Raw genomic sequence first — 25,951 nt, 5'->3', positions numbered from 1 at the left:
AAAGAGGTCTGGTTCCTGTATCATCCCCGCGCCGGGCTGAGGGCTGGGGAGCCAGCGAGCAGGAGCACGGTCACCCGGTGGAGGAATCTGGGAGAGAGCTCAGGGATCGGCAGCTGAGGTTTCTCATCCAGGCTGTGTAAGTACCAGCTGTGGTGTCCTTCGGGCTGGGAAAGGCAGCGAGGGGGGAGAGGGAGGGAGGGAGCTTCTCCAGCTGCAGCGTGCTCCGGTCCCGGAGAGGTTGGAAGCATGCGGATGGGGATGGGAGTCCTCGCAAGCCGGGTGGAGAGGAAAGGAAGCACGTGGGTTTGGATTCAGTTTGGCTCCAGGCAGGTGGGAACAGCGTGGAGAGGGAGAGGAGGGTCCCCCGTGCCGGGGGCTGCAGAGGTAGAGGAGGGTTGGAGCATTTAGGGCTGGGGCAAAGGAAAAGAACGTCTCATCCAGGGAAATGTGGGTGTTTCTAGATACTGAACTGGTCCATTTGGATGCCAGAGTGCATTTGTGCTGGTTATCTCAGTCAGCAACGTGTGTATGAGGACACATACATATGTGTCTATACATAAAAAGCTGCCCAAGGAATTCTGCATGGAAAATTGAATACTACTGGTATATCTCCATATACTGACTACCTCTGTCAAAGCTAGCTACATCTACATGTACACATCCTGCAAGTGTACCTGTATAGAGATGCAGAGCTGGGCACGGAGCTTTTAGACTCAGCTCATGAAAAAAAGTGGTCAGAGAAGGCTCAAAATGAGCTTTACAATATGTGGTTAGGAAGCAGAAGACTTTCCCCAGGGAAACAGTATGGAAATGTCCTTGCTTTGGGTGCTACATGGAGGAAGGGGTGGCATCCAGGCCAGAGCTGGTGTGGGTGAGAGGGATGAATGGCCCTGCTGGCTGCCAGCTGAGACGTGTCTGGCCACAGCACATCATATAGAGAGCATCTCCTGTCGTTTACACAAACTACACTCAGTGGCAGAGTGTGATGAATTGCCAACGCGGCTCTTCGGACTTGTTCCAGCTGTGTTTTGGTAACACGAGGCGCCTTTTCTTCTAACATTTCTCACATTCCAGGGCCAATTTTTCTTCTTCAGCAAAAAAAAAAAAAAAAGCCAGCCCTTTTCCTGATGTGGCAGGTCCTTCAGCAAAGCTAAAACTTTCTCCCCCCAGCCCCATTCACAAAGAAAAGAGAGTGGGCGTACATGTTTAATCCCTATTACGTGCGCGTGACAGTCCCAATTGAAAACCACCGGGGCAAATGCCCCTGTCACCCATGATTAGCTGCAATGCTGCATCTCGGGCTCACTCTGTAAATCCATCCCTGAGCAGAGACAGAGGAAAGCTGGGCACCTGGGGAGAAAAGGAGGCAGAAATGCCCACCACGTCCGTGCAGCATCTGCCGGCACAAGTGAGGGCAGAAGCCTGCCCTTGGTGGAAATCTCTTTAGTAACCTCTTTTCCATCTATCTCCATTGTGCAGGAAAATCTCTGCCAATCCACAATTAGAAAGAAAATCCTCTCCTTCCCCTCCTTCTTTCTTACAAGGACACGTGGCAACTTAGCAGTGCAACTGAGCAGCCACTTCATTAATCAATCGAGTTCAGCACGTTTTGCCTCCTTCTGCTCAAGCCTCCTTGCCCATCTCCCCAGTGCCTTGAGATAAAATACAGACAGGGAGACATTTCTTCAGAGTAAAGGTGCCAAAAACATCCTACGAGTCTTCCTTCCCCCGTTTTGAAGAAGGAGGCAAAGGCCAGGGAAGGAATTGTACATGAAACATCCCTCACAGCACGTTCTCCTGAGTAAAGCAGAACGGGGGAGGCTGCTGCACACAGCAATAAATCCCACCACACGCACGTACACCACCACCATGGCTCTGCTCCCCCTTACGTGCATCGTGCCCTGGGGATGACATGGTTCCCCCAGGGGAACATGGGTTGGGTCCCCCTTCACGGGGGGAAGACCGAGTCCTGCCCTCCACCTCCTCCGAAGGGCTGTGGGATTTTGGCTGTCTGTACTTGAAGGGACGGAGACACGTAAAGAGGGATGTTTAACATCCACGTTGGGGGAAAACTCCCCCTTTAAGGAGATGCGAGTCCTGACATCTAAAAACGGAGACAGCCAAATTCCAGAGCCCTTTTTAAAGCGGGAGCCAAAAAATCCCCCAGGGGAGCTCTGTGTCAGCTGAGACACAGCTCTGTCAGCTCTGACCAACACACACGGCGCACACTGTTTGGACTTCCCTTTACACCACGGACTGTTACAGCAGGTTTCTGTAAATGCCCAGTTGCTGGTTTAGGGGGAGGTGAGACAATATATTACCTAAATGTGCATGTTAGCGAACCTCCTGTGACACCTAAGGTAAAGTCTACAGTCTTCTGAGGAACGTCTGCTGCTTCTTAACAAGCCCATCTGTAAACACTGTAAGGATCCTGCCATCCCTTCTTGCTCTCTCTTTTACCTCTCCTCTGCTTTTCATACTTGCATTTTAATCTGTAGCTTTTAGCCCCAAATTTTACTCCTGCTCGAAATGAATTATTAAGGATACCTGAGCGAATCCTGCTCTTTGCAGGAAACACTTCCCATCCAGTAAGTCCTAGAGAGGCACGGCCGAGTCCAGCTGAGCATGACAAAATCCAGACGGAGGAGAAATTGTGCTGAGGTTGAAGGGTGAATCCGGGGAATAGAAAAGTGAAGCCCCCAGCCAGATCAGTAAAGCTGTGTGGGTCAGATGGGACTGGGCTGAGCTTGGCTGTGACACCCAAAGAAACAGTGTCACCCGTCAGGATGACACTAACCAGGGATGCTGCTGTTCAATCTCAGCGTGATATTTACTGGGATCAATATGCCATTAGTGTATAGACACAGAGGAACTGAATTCTTTATTACATCTTATGCAGAATTCATAAAAGATGTGCATCTCATCTGTCACGGCCTGAGAAGCACCACTATAGCCATTATCACACAACAGAAAGGATGACTTCTTTCACACTGGTGGAAAAAGATTTACTGTCAAATGTCCCCTCCTCTTCATGACTCCAACCACCTTATCTACAAATACTTGCCAAAAAGATAGTGCTCTGGAAAATGCCCCTAAGGGTAAGAAACATGGGGTATGGCTCCTGGTCTGATGGTCCACTAGACAGCTCCCAATCCTTGCATGCACTGAGGTTGTCAGCCCTCGATACGGGATACCTGGAGAGATGGATTTGGGTCTCTTTGGAGAGCTGCCCCACAGAGAAGCTATCACCAGTAAGCTCTGGCCTCATGGATGAGGTTGGGGAGGGACCCTTTATGAGGGAATGGAGTGATAGGACAAGGGGTAATGGTTTTAAATTGAAAGAGGGGAGATTTAGATTAGATACTGGAAAGAAATTATTTACTCTGAGGGTGGTGAGACCCTGGAACAGGTTGCCCAGAGAAGCTGTGGCTGCTCCATCCCTGGAGGGGTTCAAGGTCAGGCTGGATGGGGCTTGGAGCAACGTGGTCTGGTGGGAGGTGTCCCTGCCCAGGGCAGGGGGGTTGGAACTGGATGATCTTTAACATCCCTTCCAACTCGAACCATTCTATGATTCTACGATGCTGTGGAGATTTGCTGAAATTCTGTTTTATTTCATCCTCACCCCGAGGATCCTTCTTCTGGCAGGGTGGAGAGAGAAAGCTGGGTGGTCATGCCAGGTTTCACCTCCTTGGTGCTCACAGCTGCAGTCCCCCAGCAGCCAGGCTGGTTTCTTGGGTCTCGGTTGAATATGCCAAGCAATACATCTCTGAGAAAAATCCAGGCTGCCAAGCCATGTTTTGCTGTCTCCAGCTACCAATTATGTGGATAAATTGATGGTCGTTAGAGTGATGAAGTAGCTCAACAAATAAACTTTCAGGAACCAGCTAGCCCATTTTTCACACGCCACCCTCAAGGCTTCCTGCCACTTTGATCAAACGCACAGAAAATTGTCCCCAGGCTGCACTGCTGCTAAAGACACAGACTTGTGAAGGCTGGAGTGAGTCAGGGAGGGACAGAGATTTATAATACGCCAGTAACTCCACATTTTTGAAGACTGTTGTGCGAGGTAGGTTGAGCAGATACTTTCCAAAGGGGTCCAGGGCTGAGTTGTGGAGCAGGGTTGCATGGAGCAGGGTTGCACGGGGTAGGGTTACATAGGGTTCAGCCCAGGGAAACATGCTGTCCCCAAGCTACCCCTTCTCCCACCACCCACAAAGGGGTTTGGCAATGAAGGGAGTAGTCCCTATGCGTTTCCCACCTCAGCAATGCAGATTCAGGTCAGCAGCACAAGGAGAGATGGTTGTCACATCCTGCTGTTGCGGGAAGCCACCATAAAGGTCATTCCGACCGGCGGCCGCCTCAGAGGACACCCAGGACTGAAATAGCAAGGGGCAGATGTTAGTAATCAGAGTCACTGGCGGGAGAGGGAAAGGAAAGGGAGTCGTGCTGCCTCTGGCCTCTGCCTAGATTAGGTCCTTCTCATACCAGGGCTGTTCATCTCCCACTCACGACAGTATTGAGTTCACCCAGAGAAGCGACGCTACTAAGACACCAGCAGTAATAAATCCTCACAGTATGATTCCTCACGAGCAGCTCACCTAGGGAAGTGCATGATTATTTTAAACACACTGATTTATTAATACCCTCGGGATGGCTGAAGCCACTAGCTCTTGCCCAAGGGAGTTCAGCAGCAGAGCTCAGCATCTTGACTCACATTATTGGGACTGATATATGACTAGCTGCGATCAGATGGCATATCTAAAAATACAGAGCCTGCGGTTTATTTTTCTTGGAAAATGGAAAGACACCCAAAGAAGCAGAGCCCAGTTTAGCAACCACAGCAGGCTGGATTTTTGCTTTAAAGAAGCCAGTGGAATTTGCCCCAAAGACGGTGCCACTTAGGTTGTGTTACAGCCATGGGATTAACCTGTGGCTCTAGCACCGTCGGGCAATCCTCTAGCTGCCCCGGCCGCTGCTGTGGCTCTAACTCTGCCTTACAGAGGTCAGGGACTCTGATTGCACATCTCTGCCCTAGAAGAAGACATAAGAAATAGGATTCCTCTTATCCAAAGGAGGTCTCTACACTGGGACCACTGCGAACTGGGCTGGTGCCTCAGTACAGACTTGTATTAACGAGCTAAGCCCTGTGAGATGAACCCACCTTGTACCATTCCCAAGAAAGCTGCCACAGACATCTCTGCACATGTTAACAGGTGTCCTTTGATCTTCTCTTCTCTTTACTAAACAAGCCCAGTTCCGCTGGTCTCTCCTGGTGGGTCATGCTTGCTGGACCTCAGGTCATTCCCACCGCTTTGGTTTGGACTTTTTCCAAGGTAGAGACAGATGGCCCTTTCATTAGCCCATTTAACACTATTTATTACATCCAACAGTGCTTTTGCAGAAAAAATCCCTGCAGATGACACAAAGGGCATGTCAAATAGCACCTTGCAGCACCTCCTACCATAACAAAGACTGAGGCTATCAATAACAAGATGAAGTTATGGAAAGGAATGATTCAGCAGTGGCAGATTGAGCTTTGCTCCTGATAAAAAAAAATGCTTTGAGGCCATAAACACAAACTGGAGTAGGGCCTTGGTCTTCCCTCCATCATACCATCCATTGCCCACACATCAATGAGTTCAAGGCCTCCTTGATAACCAGCCATGTCAATCTATTCCTGTCTATAACCTCATCCCAGTCAGAGAAAATACTGCTCTGGATTCTTGAACTGGCACATTTCCACGTGACTCGGGTCCACAGCAGGTCCCCTTTGCCCCATGTGAGAGAAGAAGGGCTTGTGATCCTAAAGCAAAATCCACCAACACTACCAACACCTGCTGGCTTCTGCTGCCCACCCATTTGTCTTCAAGAGAAAACTGAGTATTCTGGCGCTGCAATTTCCAGTAAGAAACCCCTTTAAATCACATGGATGATTCCTTCCTTCCATTACTGAAAATTTCCCAGGGCTTGTCTGCACCTTGTGCTTAGAGGGGTCATTTCAGCAACAGGGAAACTGAGGCACCTCCTCAGAAAGTGGCTCTTTGTCCCCGGTGAGGCCCCTCACACAGAGCTCACTGTGGGAGCAGGGACTGCCTGCCGGGACAGGAGCTGTAATTCCCAACAGCTGAAAACACAAAGGAAAACACCTCCTCAAAAATAACAGACAAAAAAAAGTCAGCAAATGTACCAGCCTTTTTCCAGAGGCAGCAATTTTAGGAATCACTTGTAGCCAGGCAGCAGCAGCAGGGTGGTTTGGGGGTGGGTTTTTTTCTCCCCAAATGGGGCCCTTTCGTTTCTTCCTGTTCCTATAGGGGTTTTCATCACTGTGGCATTTCCGACTCTAATCCATCAGATTTATGCCGCCCAGTTCCAGATCAGAGCATCGCTGAGCTCTGTGCATGTCTAACAAAAGACAGCCCTGCCCTGAGCCACTCCAAATCTCTACAAACCAGGCGGACAAAGGGGACGGGAGAGGAGGATTAGCATGTTTGAGGAGAGGGAGCGGGGAGAGGACGTCATTCCCTAAAGTCATTCGAGGAGCGTGGGTCCAAATAGCAGATTTTCTGAGTTGCAGGTGTCCTTCCTCCCGGGCGAGGTTGCTCGTACAGCAAAGGACCCCAGCTGTTGAACAGACGGCCCGGAGAGCACCCCGCTGCCCCTTGCCAGGTTTGTGATCACTGCTAAATCAGAGCAGGTGGAGGTACCAGACTGGTCCCCTAAGGTCCCCACCACTTCCTTGCCATGTGTTGTCCTTGCCTTCTGTCCTCTGCAGCCTCACAGGGCGCCTTGAATCAGAGTTTTTCCCATCTCAGCCCTGCCAAGCTGTGCTTCCCACCTCCCCAGACACAAGAGCAGAGAGCTGGGAGCTGCCTGGAGGCTTTCTCCTCCACCCTCAAGCCACATCCCACAGCATCCAGGCCAAACATCCTGCCAATTCCTGCTTTGTAGACCTCGAGCCAAAGCGGGGCAAGAGCTGCTCTGCCCAGCTCTGACCTCCCCGGGGCACATGTGCCCGAGCGATGCCAAAGCCCTGGCGGCCTGCGTAGAGCTTTCCCCTCCAAGCCTCAGTGTCCCTGTGTGCCCAGCGACAAACAAATCCGGCAGGAAATACTTCGCTGGGAATGGGGGGAGCTCAGCAGTGAGGTTGTGACACTGGACGTTGTGTTCTTGGCAATTAGCTCCCGAAACTTTGAAAAAAATAGCAAGAAAAGAAAAAGAGGTGGCCGTTGGCCAGGGTCAGGTTGAGGGGGGGACGTAAAAGTCAGAGCAGGACCCCGCAAGGGATCCCGATGCTGGTTGGATAGCAAGGGGCAGTGAGACACGACATGCCATGTTGGGTGGCCAAAGGGTCTCTGCAGCTCATTTTGTTGGTGCCTGGGATGAGGATCCTTGTCATTGTTGTGAGGGATTGTCAGAGGGATCCTGACTCACCCCCAACAGGGTACATTTATACCAGGACAGGGCACATCCAACTTGACGACCCTCACGAAGGTGAGACCCCACCTGGAGCACTGTGTCCAGTTTTGGAGTCCGCAACACAGGAAGGACATGGATCTGTTGGAATGGGTCCAGCGGAGGGCCATGAAGATGATCACAGGGATGGAGCACCTCTCCTATGAGGACAGGCTGAGAGAGCTGGGGTTGTTCAGCCTGGAGAAGAGAAGGCTCCAGGGAGACCTTAGAGCAGCCTTCCAGTATCTGAAGGGAGCCTATAGGACAGCTGGAGAGGGACTCTTTGTCAGGAATTGTAGTGATAGGACACGGGGTAACGGTTTTAAATTGGAAGAGGGGAGATTTAGGATACCAGAAAGAAATTCTTTACCGTGAGGGTGGTGAGGCACTGGAACAGGTTGCCCAGAGAAGCTGTGGCTGCCCCATCCCTGGAGGGGTTCAAGGCCAGGCTGGATGGGGCTTTGAGCAACCTGGTCTGGTGGGAGGTGTCCCTGCCCAAGGCAGGGGGGTTGGAACTGGATGGTCTTTAAGGTCCCTTTCAACCCAAATCATTCTATGATTCTACGATTCATTGTGCAAGATCTGGAGACACAGGACCAATGTCCTCCAAACCAGCCACCCGGGAGTGACCTCAGGGTCACCCAGAGGGGCAGCTTGCTCTTCATGCCCTGAAAACATCTTCATTATTCTTTTTTTGCAGCTCAGCAGGTCCGTCAGCAAAATTGCCATGGCCTGAGAAGAAAAATGGAGGGGGAGGCAATGGTCAGCAAAGTCAATTCCCAAATATGCAGCGGGCGGGTGGGCAGGAAACTGGCTCTTGCACACTTTCTCTCCCCCGTGCCTGGTTCACCCAACTGGAGCCATGACCGTGACTTGGGAACCACTTGTCTTTCCCTGTTCCTCATCAAACAGACAAATCGTGGCTGGAGCCCGGCAGCAGAGGACCCCATACAGCCACTGTCTGATCTCCCTCCTTGTATAAACATGCAGATGGGGAGCCTCTTCAGAGGCAGGGCCACACGCTAATGGTGGCCTCTGCCCTTTGCTGTCCTCTGAGGACAGCAGGCGCTGGGAAGTGCCTGTGATCTCAAACAGTTGGCAGGAGACACTCCCCGCTGAGCTTCTTCTGTCAGGTAGGTGCAGCTGCCTCCAGGCCCTGCTGAGATGCTTTTTCAGAGGCAGCTGGACCATCTTTTATGGCTCACCACAGCCTCTGTTGTCCATGCTGAGAGTCAGGCAATCAGCCCTGGGATGTTGAACATGACCAGGGAGAGAGGTCCAAGCTCTCCTTCTCCAGGCAGAAGCACCTCATGTTTCTTTGCCTCTTTGGTGTTTCTGACCCAGCATCACAGGAGGGGGAAAAAGGTTGTCCTCTTCCCTGCAGATTCTATCTGGAGATCAGTACAGAGGGCTCTGATCTTTCCCTACAGCCCCTCCGGATACCTTTTTAGGCATAGTCATTGCGCATGTTTCAGGGTTCAGATTCCAAAGGGGTCTCTGATCTCCCAGATGTCCCAGCATGGCATGCCTGGATCACTATGAGACCAGCAGAAAATGACCCTCAATAGCCCAGCAGCTGAAGCCCATTCCTTCGCTGGTGATGGAGCAGGACTGAGTGAGGGATAAGGAGCAACCTCCAGCACTGATTCCCTGTGAACTCCCTTTTTTCTGCAGACCCTGTGGTGGCTACCCAAGCCTCTCTCTCTCTGCCACGGGGTTGCTGCACCCACCTGAGTTTCAGCATCTCTGCAGGGGCCAATTTTGACTCAACTTGAGAAAATTAAGTCCTGGAGAGTCAAATCCAGCCCTTGAGCTCCTTCCCATGCCTGTCCACAAGGCCTCCCACCCTTGTGCCTCGCTGGCAAGGAGATTGCCACCCACAGCATGAGCAAGACCCAATCTGAAAGTAAAACAAGGAGTCAGGGGGTTTCCCTGGTCCTTCTCAGCTCCACCAAACCAGAATAGCTACAAGCTGTTCCCGCTAAATAACAGCTTCTCTCCCTTCTCCTCCCTCTTGGCAGGTGGCTGTAAAATTAGGGCAGGTGCTTTCATCTGTCAGGGTCCATTATGGTCTGCAGAAGGACTGGGACAGAAGCCAGTGATTTGTTCCTCATCCTTTGACAGCATTCCCACACTGCTGTCCAAGTATCTCCTTCTAGGGGAAGGCAATGAACATCCCGCTTGTTAACAATAAGGAAGTGTGATGGGATTGAAGCACAAGCCCCTCTGCAAGGAGGGAAATTGCCACACGTTTGTGGAGAGTCTCACTGTCCACAGATTTCCCCCTAAACCAAACGCCGTGTGGTGCTTTCCTGGCAGTTATGTTCTGTAGGAGGTGATTCCTGGAAGGGGATCCAGCACAGCAACTTCTCCACCCTTGGTCCACCAGTGACAACCAACCTAGTTCTCTGGGTCAACTCTGCATCTGACTCACAGCATCCCACGATAGCCCTGGAGACTGTAGAGAATCAAGAATTTAGGGCTCATGGGCAGTGCTTATCGTAGGGACACACATGAGTGTTTTCCAGCACTTATTAAGGCCTGAGCACTTTTTGGGGCAGATTTTTCTAGAGGGAAGAGTAGTTGGGGAGAGTAAAATGGTTGTAGACTCTTCTCCATGCGATTAACTTCATCTGCCATGGCAAAGGGTTTACTCGCATGACAGGGATCAGAGCCCATCTACTCCTCTCCATTGACCTGCAGCTACATCAGCTGGGTAACCTCCCCTACAAGCAGTCTTCTGAGGACAGGCTCATGGTTTTGTGTGTTTGTTCTGACTGTGGGCATTACTTGTTCCCATTTCTTCTTCTGGTTCTCCTGCTTCCTGGTGCAGGAGCAAGACAGTGGAAAAATGTCTCAGGAACATGTGTATTGGAGGAAAAATGGGAGAATGTTCAATGGAGGTTTCCTATGGGCATGTGAGTTCACTTTCTCTGAAGTTTCTGATAAAAAGAGGTTTCCCAGACTGCTCAATGAAGATCCCACCCTTCACTGTCCTCCATGGAGGGAGGATCCCACTCTTTAGTGTCCTCCAGGCAGTCATAGTAAAGGCTCCTCAATTTTCTGAGCTCTGATTCCGTCATGTCTGGGTTCCAGACCTTCTTGGGTAGAAGCTCTCCTTCACCACTGCAGGAGATAATCCATCTCTGAGGAGCTGTTCAGTATAACAGAGCCTAAATTCAATTTCCTAAAACAAAGCAGGCATGTTCAGACATCAGATTCTAGTTTTGGTCCTTACAGACCTGGACAGCAGAGACATCTTGAAAGCTAATCCAGCCACGTCCCTTGACCCCATCTCAGCAGTGCAATATTTTATTACGCTGTCTCCAATCTCAATCTCTTCCCCTGGAGCAGAGAATCAAAGGACACTCAATTCCCCCTTTTAGGGCCATGAAGATGATCAGAAGGATGGAAACCCCCTCCTATGAGGACAGGCTGAGAGAGTTGCTATTCAGCCTGGAGAAAGGAAGGCTCCAGGGAGATCTTATTGAGGCCTTTCAGCACTTAAAGGGGGCTTTTAAGAAAGATGGGGACAGACTTTTTGCAGGATCTGTAGCAACATGACAAGGGGTAATGGCTTTAAACTGAAAGATTCAGACTAGATATATGGAAGAAATGTTTTACAATGAGAGTTGTGAAACATTGGCATAGGTTGCCTGAAAGGCGGTAGATGTCCATTCAAGGTCAGGTTGGATGAGAGTCTAATCAGGTTTGATCTAGTTGAAGATGTCTCTGCTCATTGCAAGAGGGATAGAAGAGATGACCTTTAAAGGTCCCTTCCAACACAAACCATTCTGTGATTCTATGATTCTGTCATTTTTGAATAGGACTGGAAAAGTATACCCTTCTCCTGACAAAAGCTGAGAAGACATCTCCCCAGGGTATTGTGTGGCATCAGGCTTCTGACAACCTCCTTCAGAGCTGTCTGGCCTCCTGCTTTGTTGCTCTGTGCCACAGGAGAGTTTTAAACAGTCCTGTCCCATCCCTATTTTATATGGCGCAGCTAAGGAATTGCTAGGAATTATTATGGGCCAGTAGCATCTTTCCCTGCCATAGCTATTATTCCTTTTCCATGTGCTAATTTCGGCTGAGTCAATACCTTCTTCCACCTACAATCTCAAGGCATTCACTACAATATTTAATATTGTGGCATATTCAGCGAACAAGCTTGAAAATTTTCCACTTACTAAAGCTTCAGGGTTTTTTTCTTCCTCTCCCCCTCCCTCTGGGATGTTGATAAATGACTGAAAACCAAGATAGGATAGAAGCTCTTCATTCATCAGCTACGGTTGCAACTCCTCCTGAAGCCGAGTGTGGGAACAGCATCTGGGACAAAGCGTGGCCCTTGGGCCCGGATGTGCCTTCTCCACCTTAACAGCAGCATCTGCTTCCCAATATGGCATGCTCTGCACTATCTCAGGCACAACTTGAAACTTTGCAGCTGTTACCACTCCGAGTCTGCTAAATCCAGCAAGGAGGGGGAGGTCGGGATAGTGGGGGAGTGCAGGGCACTCGTTATCCCATGCACAGGGATGGGAACAGAGCTCCCATGCATCATGCAGAAGCACAAAACCAAGACAGTCCTCGCACGGGAAGGGCCAGGCAGTCCCAGAGCAGGTGAAGAGACCGTAGGTACCAATATCTCATCCTAGAGAACAGTGTCCTCTTTCTTTCAATCTCACATTTGTAACTCCTGAGAGCTACTCCCTAAGAACAGAAGTTTTGTTGACAGGTGGATGAAAACTAAGCATCGGCCACCATTGGCAATAAGAATGCTAGGGTCCAAATTCGTCCACCCTGCCCAACGTTGGACTATAAGTTGTGTTCTTCTCTTTTGTTCTTCCCCCTGTTCAACTCCCAAGATGCAAGGAAGTGAAGGCAAGTTTATTACCCAGATGGGACTCATGGAGGCCTTCCAGTCACCCTTGCTTTCCAAATTGTAAGGAAGTGAAAAGCAGATGAGAGCCCAGGCACGTGCCAGAGCTGGAGGTCAGTCGTGAAAGGCTGGATGCTTGGATCAGGGGGCACATAAAGTCAAGGAGGATGTTCCTGAAATTGGGGGGAAGAATCCGTCCCTCATTGTGAGGAAACTCAAAATAGAAAATCAATAAAATAACCAGACAAAAAAGATCAGCTCAGTCTTTCTGGGAAAGATCCAAGGGTGAAAAACTAATTCCAGAAAATGAGGTCAACCTTCTCTAATAACCATAGCTACTGTTTGTGCTCCAGTGAGACACGCATGTGTGGAGTTTACCTCTCCTCTATTTATGGATTTGGCCTCTTGACCTGGAATTCAATGCCGCTCAGTTGATCCTGTCGTGTTGTGATGGGCCATATCCTGCGTGTTTATTGCATTGGCACCAGTGTTGTCTTTATCTAAAGGGTGAGGGAAAAAACCAGTCCAGGGCTGACACGAAAATCCAGAGTTCGTGTTCCCTGTTCTTCTAAACAACTAAACTTGATGAAACTTCTCGCTTTAATTTTTTCTGCCTTTTTTTCCCCAGATGGGACTTCCAAAGCTACTGTAAACCCTTCAGGGGAGAGAACATCTGTGCAAGCCCCTCAAAAAGAGGGCTCTTTGGGTACCCAATTTAGAGCAGGAAATAATCCATCATGAGGTGGGACTTTGGGGGATTTGGGAGATTTGGGTCCTTACAGCAGTGGTCAACAGAGACATCTTGAAAGCTGATCTGGCCACATGTTTGAATCCATCTCAACAAATGGATAGTTCATTATTCTTTGTCCAATCTCAATCTCTTCTCATACAGCCAAGGGTGAAGGGACACTTGACTCCCCACTCTGAGATGGACCTGAAACTCACAATGACTCTTTACCACCAGTAGGGAAGGGCTGTGTAAGGATGGAGGAACATGTTGTGGGGGGGTCCTTGGTGGAACCTCAGACTCTCTATTTCCACCCTTGACTAATCTACACTCAGACACTTCAGCCCAGTCCTTGGATCAATCTTACTAACCCCTCTCCCAAACAACTGCAGCCAGAGCGTCACCGAGGTGTGCAGCTTCACCCTTTGTCTCCTTGTGCCAGGTTTCTTCTCAAGGTCTGGACAGCTGGGTTGGTTCAAAGCATGTCACAGGCTTTGTGGCATTTGGTCCAGCTCCTTCTCGCAACTGCCAGGGATGCTTCTGTCTAATCCCAGTTCATAGCAGAAAGATGAAAAGAGAGGTATTTTCCTCTTGTCTCACTCGGTGGCATTGCGGTGGCCTGGAGCCGGTATGTTCTCAGCAAAGAGATTTTGTTCCCACAGAGACACAGGAAAAGTGACCTGGGGAGGGGACAAGAGAGGGGCAGCACCATCAGGTTTAGTTCACTGGACACATTCAGGCATTAGCACCATAAGGAAGGCTGGAGCCCTTCTTCAGCGTTTCCAGCACTTCATAAATTTCAGAGAGATTTAGGGCAAGGAGCCAGATGTTTGGGGAGAAATTCTGAACACTAAAGACAAGTGGAAATATTTTTTTTTTTTGGTAGTGTGTATTTTTTCCCATTAGTTGCAAGGCTATATTTAGAAAAGGGGGGGGGAGAGAGAGAGAGAGAGAGAGCACGAGAGAGAGATTAGGCATTTCTTCGTATTCTGTAGTCACTCCAGTTGTTCTGCTTGTAGGAACAGATGTCTCTTTCCTGGGGCGATAGCATTCAGGTCCACGAGGAAATTTTCTTACCGGCAGCTCCTCTAACATAGAAGGGAGATCGGGCCAGAGGTAAGTCCATCCGTCGTGGAGGAATACGCTGCAGGGATCACTGCGGTGAATGCTTTGGGATATCAGTCAGAGAGAAAGAGGTGTGGGGAGGACATGGGATTAGAGGGGTGATAGTGGGGGCTGGGAGGGAATCACTGGGGACTGGACCCCAAGTTTGGAGAGGAAAGCATGCAGAGAACCCTGGCAGGGATGGTGGGGGAGAGGGTCCTACATCAAACACGTGGATGAGGAGCTCGGGAACTCTCTGGCTCTGCCCTTGCAATGTGTGGAAGTTCATCAGGAGGTGCTCGACCTGGAGATCTGGGCTGTGTGAGGGGCTGCAAGAGGCTTCCCCCACTGCGAGTTTCTCTGCTTTTGGGTTTGGGGACAGTGCTGTGGTATTTGGTTGTTTCCCGAGGAGATGAGTTTGATGAAAAGTGTGCAAAGGTACCGGCTTTCCCTCCTTGAAAAGCGCGATGGCAGCTCTTGTGAGGGGTGGGGTGATGTCTCCTTTGTATCGGTGTGTTCCCAAGCATAATGAAATTTGGGGGAGATGCATTCAGGCAGGGTTTGGAAGCCAGGAGAGGAGACAGTGCAGTGCCTGGCACAGGGTCTGCTGTGACTGGGGAGGTTTCACCTCTGGCCGTGCAGGAGGGTGCGAGCTCAGCTCTGGGAAAGATGCTGTTTTCTTTCTCTGAATGTGCCTGCTGGGTCAGTCTAAGGAGAAACAGGTCCCTTCCAAGGTCCTTAACCAGGTTCCTTCAGAAATGCCCCCTGCTTTCATAGCAACACACCCACTAACAGATCAAAGATTTTCCAGATTATCCTAGAAAATCTAAAACTTGCAAATCCCTGACGGCACTGGGAGCACAGTGCCTAGCAAAAGAAACCACGTGAACCAGTCTCCCAAAGGGTTAAGATCTGGTTATCTATCCTGGGATGCCTAAAAAAAAAAAAAAAGTCTTCTCCCTGGCCAGGTGTCCCATCTCACTGCATTCCCTGGGCCAAGCCCAGGCATGGCTCCGTGCCTCAGTTTCCCCCCGCAGCCAAGAGAGCAGCACAACTTGAAGTGAGCTCTGAGCTACAGACCTGCATCTTAGATGGGTTGTGCTGCTGCTCATGGTGACCTGGCCCTTGGCCCCCACTGCATCGCCCCTTTGTCCCTTCCTGCATTTGTGTCACCTCCCTGGAGCATCACCTCATCTCTCCTTCATCCCTGGGCCATGCAGGACCCCAGGTATTCCTCAACAGCAAACCTCTGTCGCTCTGTCCTTCTCCACCTTTTTGCCAAGGGACAGAGAAAGCAGACAGCTGAAGGCAGAAAAGGGGAAAAAGCGCTCAAAGGTTGCTAAATTTGCAAATTAAAAATTTCCTCCTTGAAAGCAAGCAGCAGTGCCCAGGCCAGATGTTGCTTGATTTAATCTCCCGCTAAGTTTTTTGCACTTGCCTGTAACGTTTCCTTATGTGCCTATATGGTAATTTTCAGCACAGGGTTCTCCTTGTACACAGCCACGATAGCTGTTATTCCAAACTGACATTTCTAGCACTTTGTCTCAGACACCCTTGAAATGCTAGATGGATTACTCTAATCCCAGTAAAATCAAATGCATTTCTCTTGTACTGTTACAGCCTCCCAAGAAGACAGGCACAAATCCATCTCTACTGGCTGGACGTATAAAACTCCAAATCCACGTGTCTTTCCAGATCTAGCTTTTTTTAAAAAATGTAAACCCTCTCAGAAAAAAAAAAAAAAATCTCCAAAAAATAAGTGCTTTTCCCTCACTTTCTACTGGTCCACAAAGGACAGAGAGGGATACAGGCAAGAAGTCATGCTCTGATTTCTCTTCAAGTATCAGAGCTAGAAATACACAGCACCTACCGCAGAGATGTCACTCCATGCTCCCCTGTGACAGATGGCACTTGGTAGTAGCCCTGACAGGCGATGAGATATTGGTCTTTTAAATGCTAACAGCATGATTTATGGAGCATTCAGCAAGACACGCAATATTTCTATCACTCCAAGGCCAAGATCTGGTAACGCAGAAAAGAGGGACATGAAAAATGCAACGGTATCACTCAGGCATTGTAGATGTCTAAAGGTTTCAGGAGGGACTTTTTTACACAGCGTGGTATAAACAAGCAAGTGGAGAAGTAAACCCTTTATTAGCACTTTAAGGTGACCAGTGCTAGCAAACCTCATTAGAGATGTGCTGAAGGACCTCTGGGTGACCACCAGTCCTGGGTGCACATTGGCAGGTCCAGAGAGGCAATGTATGTACAGTCCTACTTCTTTGTTTGCTTGTACATGGTCATCTGTCTGGGCTCCTTCTTTTAAAAGCTGAGGCATTGCTGCTGCAAATGGGCACAGAGGAGGTATAAGCTCATAATAAATTTGCCAGCACGTGAATTTCCTGCTCTGTGTATCTTTGAGAGCTTCATTCCATATTTTCCATGCATGCCCAGGACAGGGCTGGGGGAGGACCATGCAGATCTTTCTGCACTGCTGGTCCTTCATCTTGTTTTAAGCAGCAGGTTCAAGTCTAGACACAGAGCGTGGGCATCCGGGCCAAGCCAAGTGGCTTCCCTCCCATCTGGGTCACTTTGCTCCTTGAAGAAGAGGAATGCAGTTTGGAGAGTTGTGCTCTCCCTCTTCTAACTGGCAGTGATTCCTCATGGCCTAGGATGACCTCTTGGACTAAACCACGACTTGAGTACCCACAGTCTATTGCTTGTCCCAAACTCAACCAGGCATCTGGGTCCCTCACTCTCAGAGGACCTGCGTTTGGTTTTTGGCTTGCTGGGGAGCATGACATCCACCCACGTGCACACAGAGCACTAAACGCAGCATGGTGGGTGGAGCTCAGATCACCACTCACCACCTCCAGCAGGGCCTTGGAGATTAAAGACCACAGGTAGGCTAACTGGGCACATCAGGCAAGAGACAAATGGCTCAATAGCACATCAGCAACACCAGCCCAACAACCCACTTTGCATTAACCTCCATACATCCTTACTCTGTGATTGCTTACATGACTTGAAGGACAACCCCTGGACATGCCTGGGACTGGAAATCCAAGTTTTTTTCCTCTGACCAGGTGGGAAATTTGATTCTCGTGGGCAACTTCTGAGGTGCAAAAGTCAGTAGTGGGGGTTAATCCCTCTTGTGGTTGTGCAAAGTAAGTTCATACCTTTCTTCTTCCAGAAAAAGGCTGTAATTCAGCACATGACCAGTCAAACTACTAGATAAAATAGGAGTTGTTGGCCATCATGATCTTCATTACACGTGGGCAAACATGCCATAGCTGACCAGTGCAGACACTAGGCAATTAGCTATCACCTGTCCCCAACCAGGCTGGTTTTGCCATGAGGAAGATATGATTTGGTATAAATCTGAAATTCATAGAATCATTCAGATTGGAAAAGACCCTTGGGATCATCGAGTCCAACCATCTACCCTACTCTACAAATTTCTCCCCCCACCATATCCTCCAACACCACATCTAAACGACTCTTAAACGCATTCAGGGTTGGTGACTCAACCACCTCCCTGGGCAGCCTATTCCAGTGTCTGACCACTCTTTCTGTAAAGAATTGTTTCCTAATGTCCAGTCTAAACCTACCCTGTTGCAGCTTGAAGCCATTCCCTCTTGTTCTAAATTATAATCTAAATTATTTCACTTCAGGAAAACAGTGAGAGGCAAGCGATACTCTGGCTTTGCAAAGAAGCCATCCAGCCCTCTTTGTAGTGTTTCAATACCAAAGCAATTGTGAATTTGCAGAGAATAAGATCTAAATGGAATGATGTGTGGTGGAGAGTGCTATCAAACATCTTGCAGGTTCATATCAGAGGAAACAAGGACCACTCTAAGTGCCTGTTTGTGTGTTTGTCAGCTCTGATTCCCTCCATCCTCCTAATGCGTTTCAATCTGTTGGCTTATTTCAACCAAAATTTGGCAGAAGGGAAAGATCACCTCAATTTTCAGGAAATTAGGCAGCAAAGAGAAGAGAAAGTCAAACAAGTGTCAGAGCCAAGGGAAGAGCTGGAACGTGAGCGCTCATTAAGGCAGCCAAGTGTCCACATGGGAAAAAGTTATAATAAGCATCTCAACCAGGGCAAAGCTTTCATCCAGCCCTGCAAGCCACTGCAAGCCACAAAACCATAGGAAAGCAGGTGTCATTTAATCTGACACCCACAGAACTACACGTTTTGTGTTTCCAAAGCACCTTTAATTTCCATGGCATTGGAAGGAAAGGAATAACCCAGCTCTGGAGTGAGTTTGACTATTTCCAACTGCAGTTCCCCAGCAGTTGGGTGTATCACACACTGGGTGATTCCTGTCTTTGGAATAGCCCCGTTTTTGCTTTAGGGTGTGATCTTTCTTCCCCGGACGTTAGCTCCCTTCTCACAGTCTGAAGGCTAGATGGGCACCAGCTTTTCCCCTTCAGCAGTTGGATTCATTCCCTTTCTCCCCCTTTCTCCCTCCGTTGCCAGCAAACCCACCCTCCCCAGGCTGAGCACGAGGCGCACAGAACAAGCTCCACCACACATAGGGCAAGGTCCCCGACATGCACAAAAACACCATATTTGGCCAGTTTGAGCCAGAGTTGAGGGAGAGCTTGCCAGAAGGAGAATCATACAATTTAAACTGAAAGAGAGTGAGTTTAACCCTTCATTTATAAATACGATGATAAATCACCCAGGGAAATTTAAACACGGAAAGTTTGCAAAGCTAAACACATGCTGCTGCCATCCCAGGCAGCAGAGTAACACCAGCAGAAAGGGTGAGGGGGACAGGGGGGTGATAGAGGGGCCAGGTTGCCATGTTAGTTGGAATGATTCAGGACAGGGAGATGAGAAAAACTGTTTATACTAAATAATACCCGCTCACGTTTGTCAATGTCCTTTTCATCTTTCCGATCCCAGAGCGTGTCTCTTGTTCTCCACCTCCAGGTCTGCACGCAGAGATCCTATCTGCACACACCAATAAATAACCCTTTTGGAGAGCAGTTAGGACAAAGCTCAGATGCCTGACCTGCTTTTTCTTTTGCATCCCATCACTCCAATTGCTGAGCCGGATCCAAAAGTCCCCAGGGTCAAGGAAGGGAGCCCTGTTCGTTTCAGCCAGGGGAGGGTGAGGCTTAAGGCTGACACCAAGCAAAAAAGTTGGGTGGAAAGAAACACAGGATGGTCAGGGATATCCTCCTGGGGCAGACACAGCTCTGAGCTGCCTGTTCTAAATGAACAAGCACGATGCCAAGCAGCGAGGGAGGGAGGGAAGAGGCTGGGGGAGCTGGTTTCAGCACGACGACCATCTGTTTCCCATTTGGGCCAAGAACGAACAGAATCGGTTGTGTCACCCAACAAGGAGAAAGCACTTCAGAGCGAGTCCCACCTCTCCCAGCACTGAGCAGGGACCTTTATCACAACGAGGGAAACCGGGTCAACTTCCAGTCTCCGTCCCTCCCCTTATCCCATTTCTACCCAGATGCCTGCTGGACTTTTAAGGAAATGCTACCCACGTTCTCCCAGACAGACAGACAGACAAAATCCAGCCTGAGAGGTATAATATAACAGCATAGGCCAACCGGGGCGGTCAGAGAGCACTCAGAAGGATGCGTGTTTGCCCATCTTGGGCTTTGCAGACTGGCAGCTCCCAGAAACAGGGATTGTATGGAAATCTGGGGGGGGGTGGAGAGCTAAATTAGGCATGAAGGCAGCTGAGCTCCAAACTCTTTGAAGATTTTAGGAAGGGGGTCAGCACAAGGGCTCTTTACTCTGTAAGCAATAAGTGGTTCTTATAGCGGCGCATGAGCTGGTGGCAGAGCCACAAGCAATAAATAGTATGAAAAATAGCAAAATAAAGGTTTGCTGAGGCTGCAAAGCTTCTCATGTCTTTAGCCATGACCCCCACTGGCCGCGCTATGCCACCACTCCATGGTGATGGGTCGCTGAAGTGACTCACTTTAACACCTGTATGAGTATTTCTGACAGCAGAGAGAGACCTGGTTGGTGTAATTTTGTCCGGGTGGAGGCGTGCAGAATTGGAAATCATTGGAAATGTTTGTTTTTCCTCAGATGCAAGGTCACGCTGCCATTCTGCACCTCGCTCGGCCTCCTGCAGAATGGGGCGACGTACCTTTGTCAAGAGCTTGGAGACCCACGATGGAAAAATACTTAGTAGCTGTTAACCGGGGGTTTGGTCCAGCTCCATCTCATTAAAAGCACTCCAAGGAATGCTGCTGCTCTGCCAGCACAGCTCTCTGTCCCCTCTGCTTGTGAGCCATGAGATGAGGGCAGTCCCACAAAGAAAGGAAAAGGCCATTCACCCAAACATCCATCGTTAACAATTTGATTAGAGGAAGACTTTTCCCACTGCAGCCCGAGAGGCAGCTTTTCCACGGCCTGTCAGTGAGGAAGTCTTCAGGATTAATTAAATTTGTTGGGACTGCTTTCTTGTAGTTGCTTGGATTTTGAGTTCAGACAGGGCAGCGACGGACTGGGAAAAGACACAAACTCTAATTCAGCTCCTCCCTTGCATATTCAATTTGGCAAGCAAAATGCTACCTGTTTTTTTAGCTGTTTACTATATTTGGAGTTTATTTCCCTGCACATGGGGCTCAGTGGAAGAGGTGGCTATGTAAATCATCACTCTGCATGTGCTGATGATTTTAATTTCTGTGTATGGACAGTACCCAGGGGATCTTTGTCTCTTAGTCTGTAAAGTGCCTTACGTACCTCAGTAGCATTTGTGAGGATCAGGAACATTTGAACGCATTTTGAGTTACCAATTTCACTGAGGCAGGAAAGGGAAAATGTGAGATGAATATCAGGTGCTGGTGAGAAAGGATCTGAGCCTGAAGAAAAATCTCCCAGCAGAGGCAAGCTACTAAAAAGCTGTAAAGTCATAGAAAACGGCCAGTGCCTTAGAATTACAATAAGAGGACAAATGCATACGCAACTCAGGGCACGCTAAGGGATGGGATGGGTGACTTTGTCTTCTCCCCTTGCTCAACTCTCTGTATGAACACAGATATACAAGCTTGCGCTGCACTCAAGGGGCAACAAAGTCTTGTTTTCTTGCTTTGCACTAGTGCAGTGGCTTTCACGGTGCTCTTCTTGACAGCATCTGCAAAGAGAAATCTGGGAGCAGATCCAGGCATCTGCTCCTTTCAGTTTGTTTTTGTAATTAAAGAGCAAAGCAAACAGAGACGATCAGAGGGTGAGACTATTAGAAAATCATTAGAAAATGGGCCAGCGTTCTGCATCCTCCCCATGCACCTTCCTCAGGTGCCAGACTTTGCAAATCTGCTGCCTTCAGCCAGTCTTGGGTCCAGCTTTTCCTGTTATTCCCTGAGAGAGGGCTCAGGACAAAACATAAAGAGACAAACTCTCCCCCAGGAGTCTGCAGGCTCAGTCAGACCCAGACAAAATAATATCACCATGTGTGCTATTTGGCTGCCACCAGAGATCAGTGCAGGGTGAGATAATCTGGTCATTCCCGAAACACAAGATGTTCCAACATCCGGTTGCTGCTGGAGATGGCCTAAGTGCAAAAGTGGACACGAGTTAGGACTGCTCCTCTTTGCCCAGCAGTTCTTTGGTGGTCTGACCCCAGGCTTCAGGGTGCCAGTCTTACAGCGTGATCTGAAACTGGGTTTGATCAAAGGACAGCTTTATGATTCCAATGGACAATTCAACTACTTGGGGTTGAGTGGCTACCTAAACAGAAAAAAAGTGCCATTTGAACATAAATATCCTTCCAAGCTCAAGGATATTAAACCCCAGCTTTTTCTTTCATATCACTTCCATAGACTAGATGAGAGGCAAGAAGAAACTTAGAGCTATCACCAGACTCCAGGCCAACAGGCCTAAGCTCAATCATGACGGCAAAGTCACTTCTCCGAGAATTTCCAGAGGGAACTTCACACCTGGTTTTCGAAATTCTCAGTCCTAATCTCTGCTTTTCCTCAACAAATGTTCTGCTTCATGCTCACCTGGCTTGAATGAACCATGCAGAATAACCATGACTAGGCTGTAACATCCCATGAGGACTCTTGATCTTGAACATTGACCATTTACCAAACTTATTTAATTCCCAGCTCCCTCCAAAGTGAGAAGGGGCAGGAAAGCACCCACACTTCGGTCACTTGGTCCTCCACTGAAGCCTGTCTGGCCATATCCCATGATCCCATTCACCAGTACAGGCTGGGAACTGCTCTACTGAAAAGGACATGGGTGTTATGATGGATCTTGGGCTGGAAAAGAACCAGCAAGCAGCGTGCACTGCAGACAGGGCAAAGTACATACTGTGCTACATTAGGAGATTCGTGGTCAGCAGATGGAGGGGAGTTATTACCTCCACTGATTCATCACTGGTGAGGTGTCCGGTTTGGAACCACGCTGATCTGGGGAATGTTGAAAGACAGGAGAGGATCCAGCAGAGACTTTACCAGGATGGGAGGAATACACCAGTACAGCCTGAGACCAAAGAGATGGAAAGTGGATTTGCAGAGGACTTAGGGGTCCTGGTGGATGCTAAGTTGCACATGAGCCAGCAATGAACCCTTGTGAGAAAGAAGGCCAACAGCCTCCTGGGTTGCCTTAGGAGGAGCATTGCCAGTGAGCTGATGGAGAAGACCCTTCCCCTCTGCTCGGCACTGGGGAGACATCTCAGAAGCGCTGTGTCCAGCAAATGCACAGACTTGGGAATCTCTTATCCCAAATCTCACTTCCCCAGATCTTTATTCCAGGGAGCTGGAAGCCTTCTGCTTTTGTCAGGAGGCGTGGAGGAGTTCAAGAGCTTGAGAGGTATGGCTGGCAGGGATTTGTAGTTCATTAGCCCAACAAGAAAGCTTTTGGTGGCTGAGCAGGAAAAGGCCTTGTCAGGCAGGGTCAGAGCTGCTGTGATGCTCTCTGGACCTGGTTAGGACTACCCCTGCAAAACATTTGTTTTTGGCCAGCAGAAACTCTCCCAAGGATCCACTTTTCACTGGAAGGCTTCTGACCTTCTAGGTAGCTTCCTCCTCTGCTCTGTACGTGGCCACCAACACCTTGAAGCATCTCACAGGCAACGGGACTCCTTGGGTCCATCCTCCCAATACCCATAAGCAGTAAAAAGGATTAGTGCAGCCAGAAGTCCAGCTGCCAGAGGATGGGACATGACTGGGGGAACTGGATATCCATACTCTCTTAGCAATTCAAGCCTTCCTCATCGAGACACACAGCCTAGGCACACTGAGGTTCCTGTGAGCCCTGGAAGATGTTTGCAGCTCCTTGTCTCCTAGCCCTTCCACACTTGGCTCTCTGGTAGCAGGGATTTCAAACTCTCATAACTCAAGTCTTTCAGCATCATTCTCTGCTGATTCAAGCTGATATTTTTTAACCTCAAAGTCCTGCTCAGCCACTTTGAGATATTCCAGACATTTTTCAACCATTTATTTTTATTGAAACCAGCCAAGTCTCTGTATATATTGGGCGCTTTTTTATCTTTGTAATATACAAATCAGTTTAAAATAGTGTGTAAGTCAGGAATGATTTGCAAATTAAACTGTCAAACCCTGGCAGGAGTCATCGCTGACGCCCTTGGTTTGAAATCTCCCGGCTGGTGTTGCTGCATGTACAGATCTCTAGAATATGCCACACAACCTGCTTGTGTTTTCTTAGAAAATTCAGCCATCCTTTGAATTTAGGAAAGTCTTACAGTTCCTGAAAATGCTGCTGCCTATCACTCTCTGATGGGATCACCTGGCCAAGGAAGGGGATGTGGTATTTTAGGAGTCAGACACTGGGGCTATGGTTGCACCAATAGTTTGGGCAAACATCTTCTAGCTGCCAGCACTGTCCTGCTCCTATGGCAGGGCAGGAAGAGCCTCCAGTCAGGAAAAAGCTGCTCCAATAGAGGAAGAACTCCAAAGAATAAGTGCCATGTTCAGGAAACAAGACCTGGTAGGAACCTCATGATGATCTGACCCTCCCTGTCACAGCAGAAAATGGCCTGTGCCCTCCATGAGCATCAAAGCACCCTGCTTGGACTCAGGAACCCTGTCTTCTCAGAGACCCTGTTTCTCTGGACCATTTGCCACATGGTTGGCCCAAACATGGCCATGTGTTGATCCCCCCAACTTTCCCTTCTCCTTTGCTCCTCTTGGCACAGTTCACTTCTCTGTTCTTGCTTAGGCCTTAAAACCACAGGGCAGCGGAAGCGAGGATTGTGTGTCTACAAAATATGCATCTAGAACCACTGAAAGCATTAATTATATACCCAGGTATCTTCCTAGAAATTTTTGGCAATTCAATATTGGCAGATGAGACACTGAGAGTACAGCAGTATATACAACTACTGAAGATGTACAATACGTTGGTTAAATGTTCTTAGGTGACAATATTTTGAGTCCTCACAAATGCTGACATAACCATCAATATACCTATGTTTCTTTTCTTCCAGATCGCTGGGAAGTCTGCGACCATGCCAACCTCTTCCACACAACTGCCAGCCCTTGACTCTATGAACTCCACCCAGGAACCCAACTCCAGCATCTATTTGTTCTCCAAGTTCATCCACCCTGACAAAGAACTGTACACAGAATTTTACAGTCTGTGGATTGCCCTGATGATAGTCAATGCCATCATTTTCCTGGTGGGAGTCGTGCTGAACAGCTTGGCGCTGTATGTCTTCTGCTTCCGTACCAAGAACAAAACCACCTCTGTTATTTACACCATCAACTTGATTGTTACTGATCTCTTGGTGGGCTTTTCCTTGCCTGTCCGGATCATCATGTTCTATAGTGCAGGGGACTGCCTAAATTGTTCTTTGGTTCATATCTTTGGCTACTTTGTCAACATGTACTGCAGCATCCTCTTCTTGACGTGCATCTGCGTTGACCGCTATCTGGCAATTGTACAGGTGGAGGCCTCACGTAAGTGGAGGAACCCCACTTGTGCCAAGGGCATCTGTGTCTTCATTTGGATCTTTGCCACTGCAGTGACTTTCTCTATCCTGACCATGGCAATAAAGTTTGCTGAGTGCTGCCTCTCCAAGATTCTCGTCCTGATGGTCTGCGAGTACTTCTTCCCCCTCATCATAATCATCTTCTTCACCACCAGGATTATGTGTGCTCTGTCCAAGCCCAGCCTCATGCACCAGAGTCGGGAGAGGAGAATGAGGGCTGTGCAACTCCTTATCACCGTCCTCATCATCTTCATGATCTGCTTCACTCCTTTTCACGTGCGACAGGTAGCAATCTCCATCAACACAGGCATGGCCCATGATGCCAGCCTCCTCGTCTACCATGTGACGGTGACTCTGAGTAGCCTCAACAGCTGCATGGACCCCATTGTCTACTGCTTTGTCACCAATAACTTTCAGTCAACCATGAAAAACATCTTCAGGAAAACCGAAGCAGAGCAAACCAGCGTGGACATCCTGGGTATGAACAAGAACTCCAAGGGCCCCAATGCAATCATTGCCTTCACAAACACAATAGGAAGCCCTGTGAGCTTGCCATCACCGAGCAGTGTCCAGATATAACCCACACCCGACGGGACACGCTGCAGTAAACCAGTGTAATGCTGCTGGAATATTGCTAGGGTGCATGGTACCGTTGTCTTTGACGTCTTTGTTTTTCAGGCTGAGGTTCAGAATGACGGTGGTGGAATTTATTCCTCAAGAACATCGTGGTCTGTTTGGAAAATGGAACTTGGAGTGCTGTTAGTACCAATACAAAAAAAGAGTCTATTAATTACTGATCCCAACAGGAAAGTTTTCTTTGTATTTTAATACAGACATTTTGCTAGCAACAAA

The 25,951-nt window shown here is 48.9% G+C and overlaps 1 protein-coding gene across 4 annotated transcripts; it reads left to right on the top strand.

The window, feature by feature from the left end:
- GPR20 (G protein-coupled receptor 20) lies at nucleotides 1–25,951 on the top strand. Of its 4 annotated transcripts, XM_014965267.1 has the most exons (4): nucleotides 32–136; nucleotides 6,575–6,666; nucleotides 14,075–14,171; nucleotides 24,596–25,951. In XM_014965267.1, the coding sequence occupies exon 4, from the start codon at nucleotides 24,617–24,619 to the stop codon at nucleotides 25,676–25,678; it is 1,062 nt and encodes a 353-aa protein (XP_014820753.1). In that variant the 5' UTR covers nucleotides 32–136; nucleotides 6,575–6,666; nucleotides 14,075–14,171; nucleotides 24,596–24,616; the 3' UTR covers nucleotides 25,679–25,951. The 4 variants fall into 4 exon arrangements, with proteins under 4 accessions (XP_014820751.1, XP_014820754.1, XP_014820753.1 ...); XM_014965265.1 differs by lacking the exon at nucleotides 6,575–6,666 and having other exon boundaries at nucleotides 1–136; XM_014965269.1 differs by lacking the exon at nucleotides 14,075–14,171.

This window comes from Calidris pugnax, unplaced genomic scaffold (assembly GCF_001431845.1).
Source record: "Calidris pugnax isolate Ruff unplaced genomic scaffold, ASM143184v1 scaffold41, whole genome shotgun sequence".
NCBI classification, from domain to species: Eukaryota; Metazoa; Chordata; class Aves; order Charadriiformes; family Scolopacidae; genus Calidris; species Calidris pugnax.
This window is presented reverse-complemented; position numbering and strand designations above follow the sequence as displayed.

Bases quoted from the DNA above. Each gene is read 5' to 3' on its own strand.
- GPR20 (XM_014965265.1), top strand. From the start codon at position 24,617: ATGCCAACCTCTTCCACACAACTGCCAGCCCTTGACTCTATGAACTCC.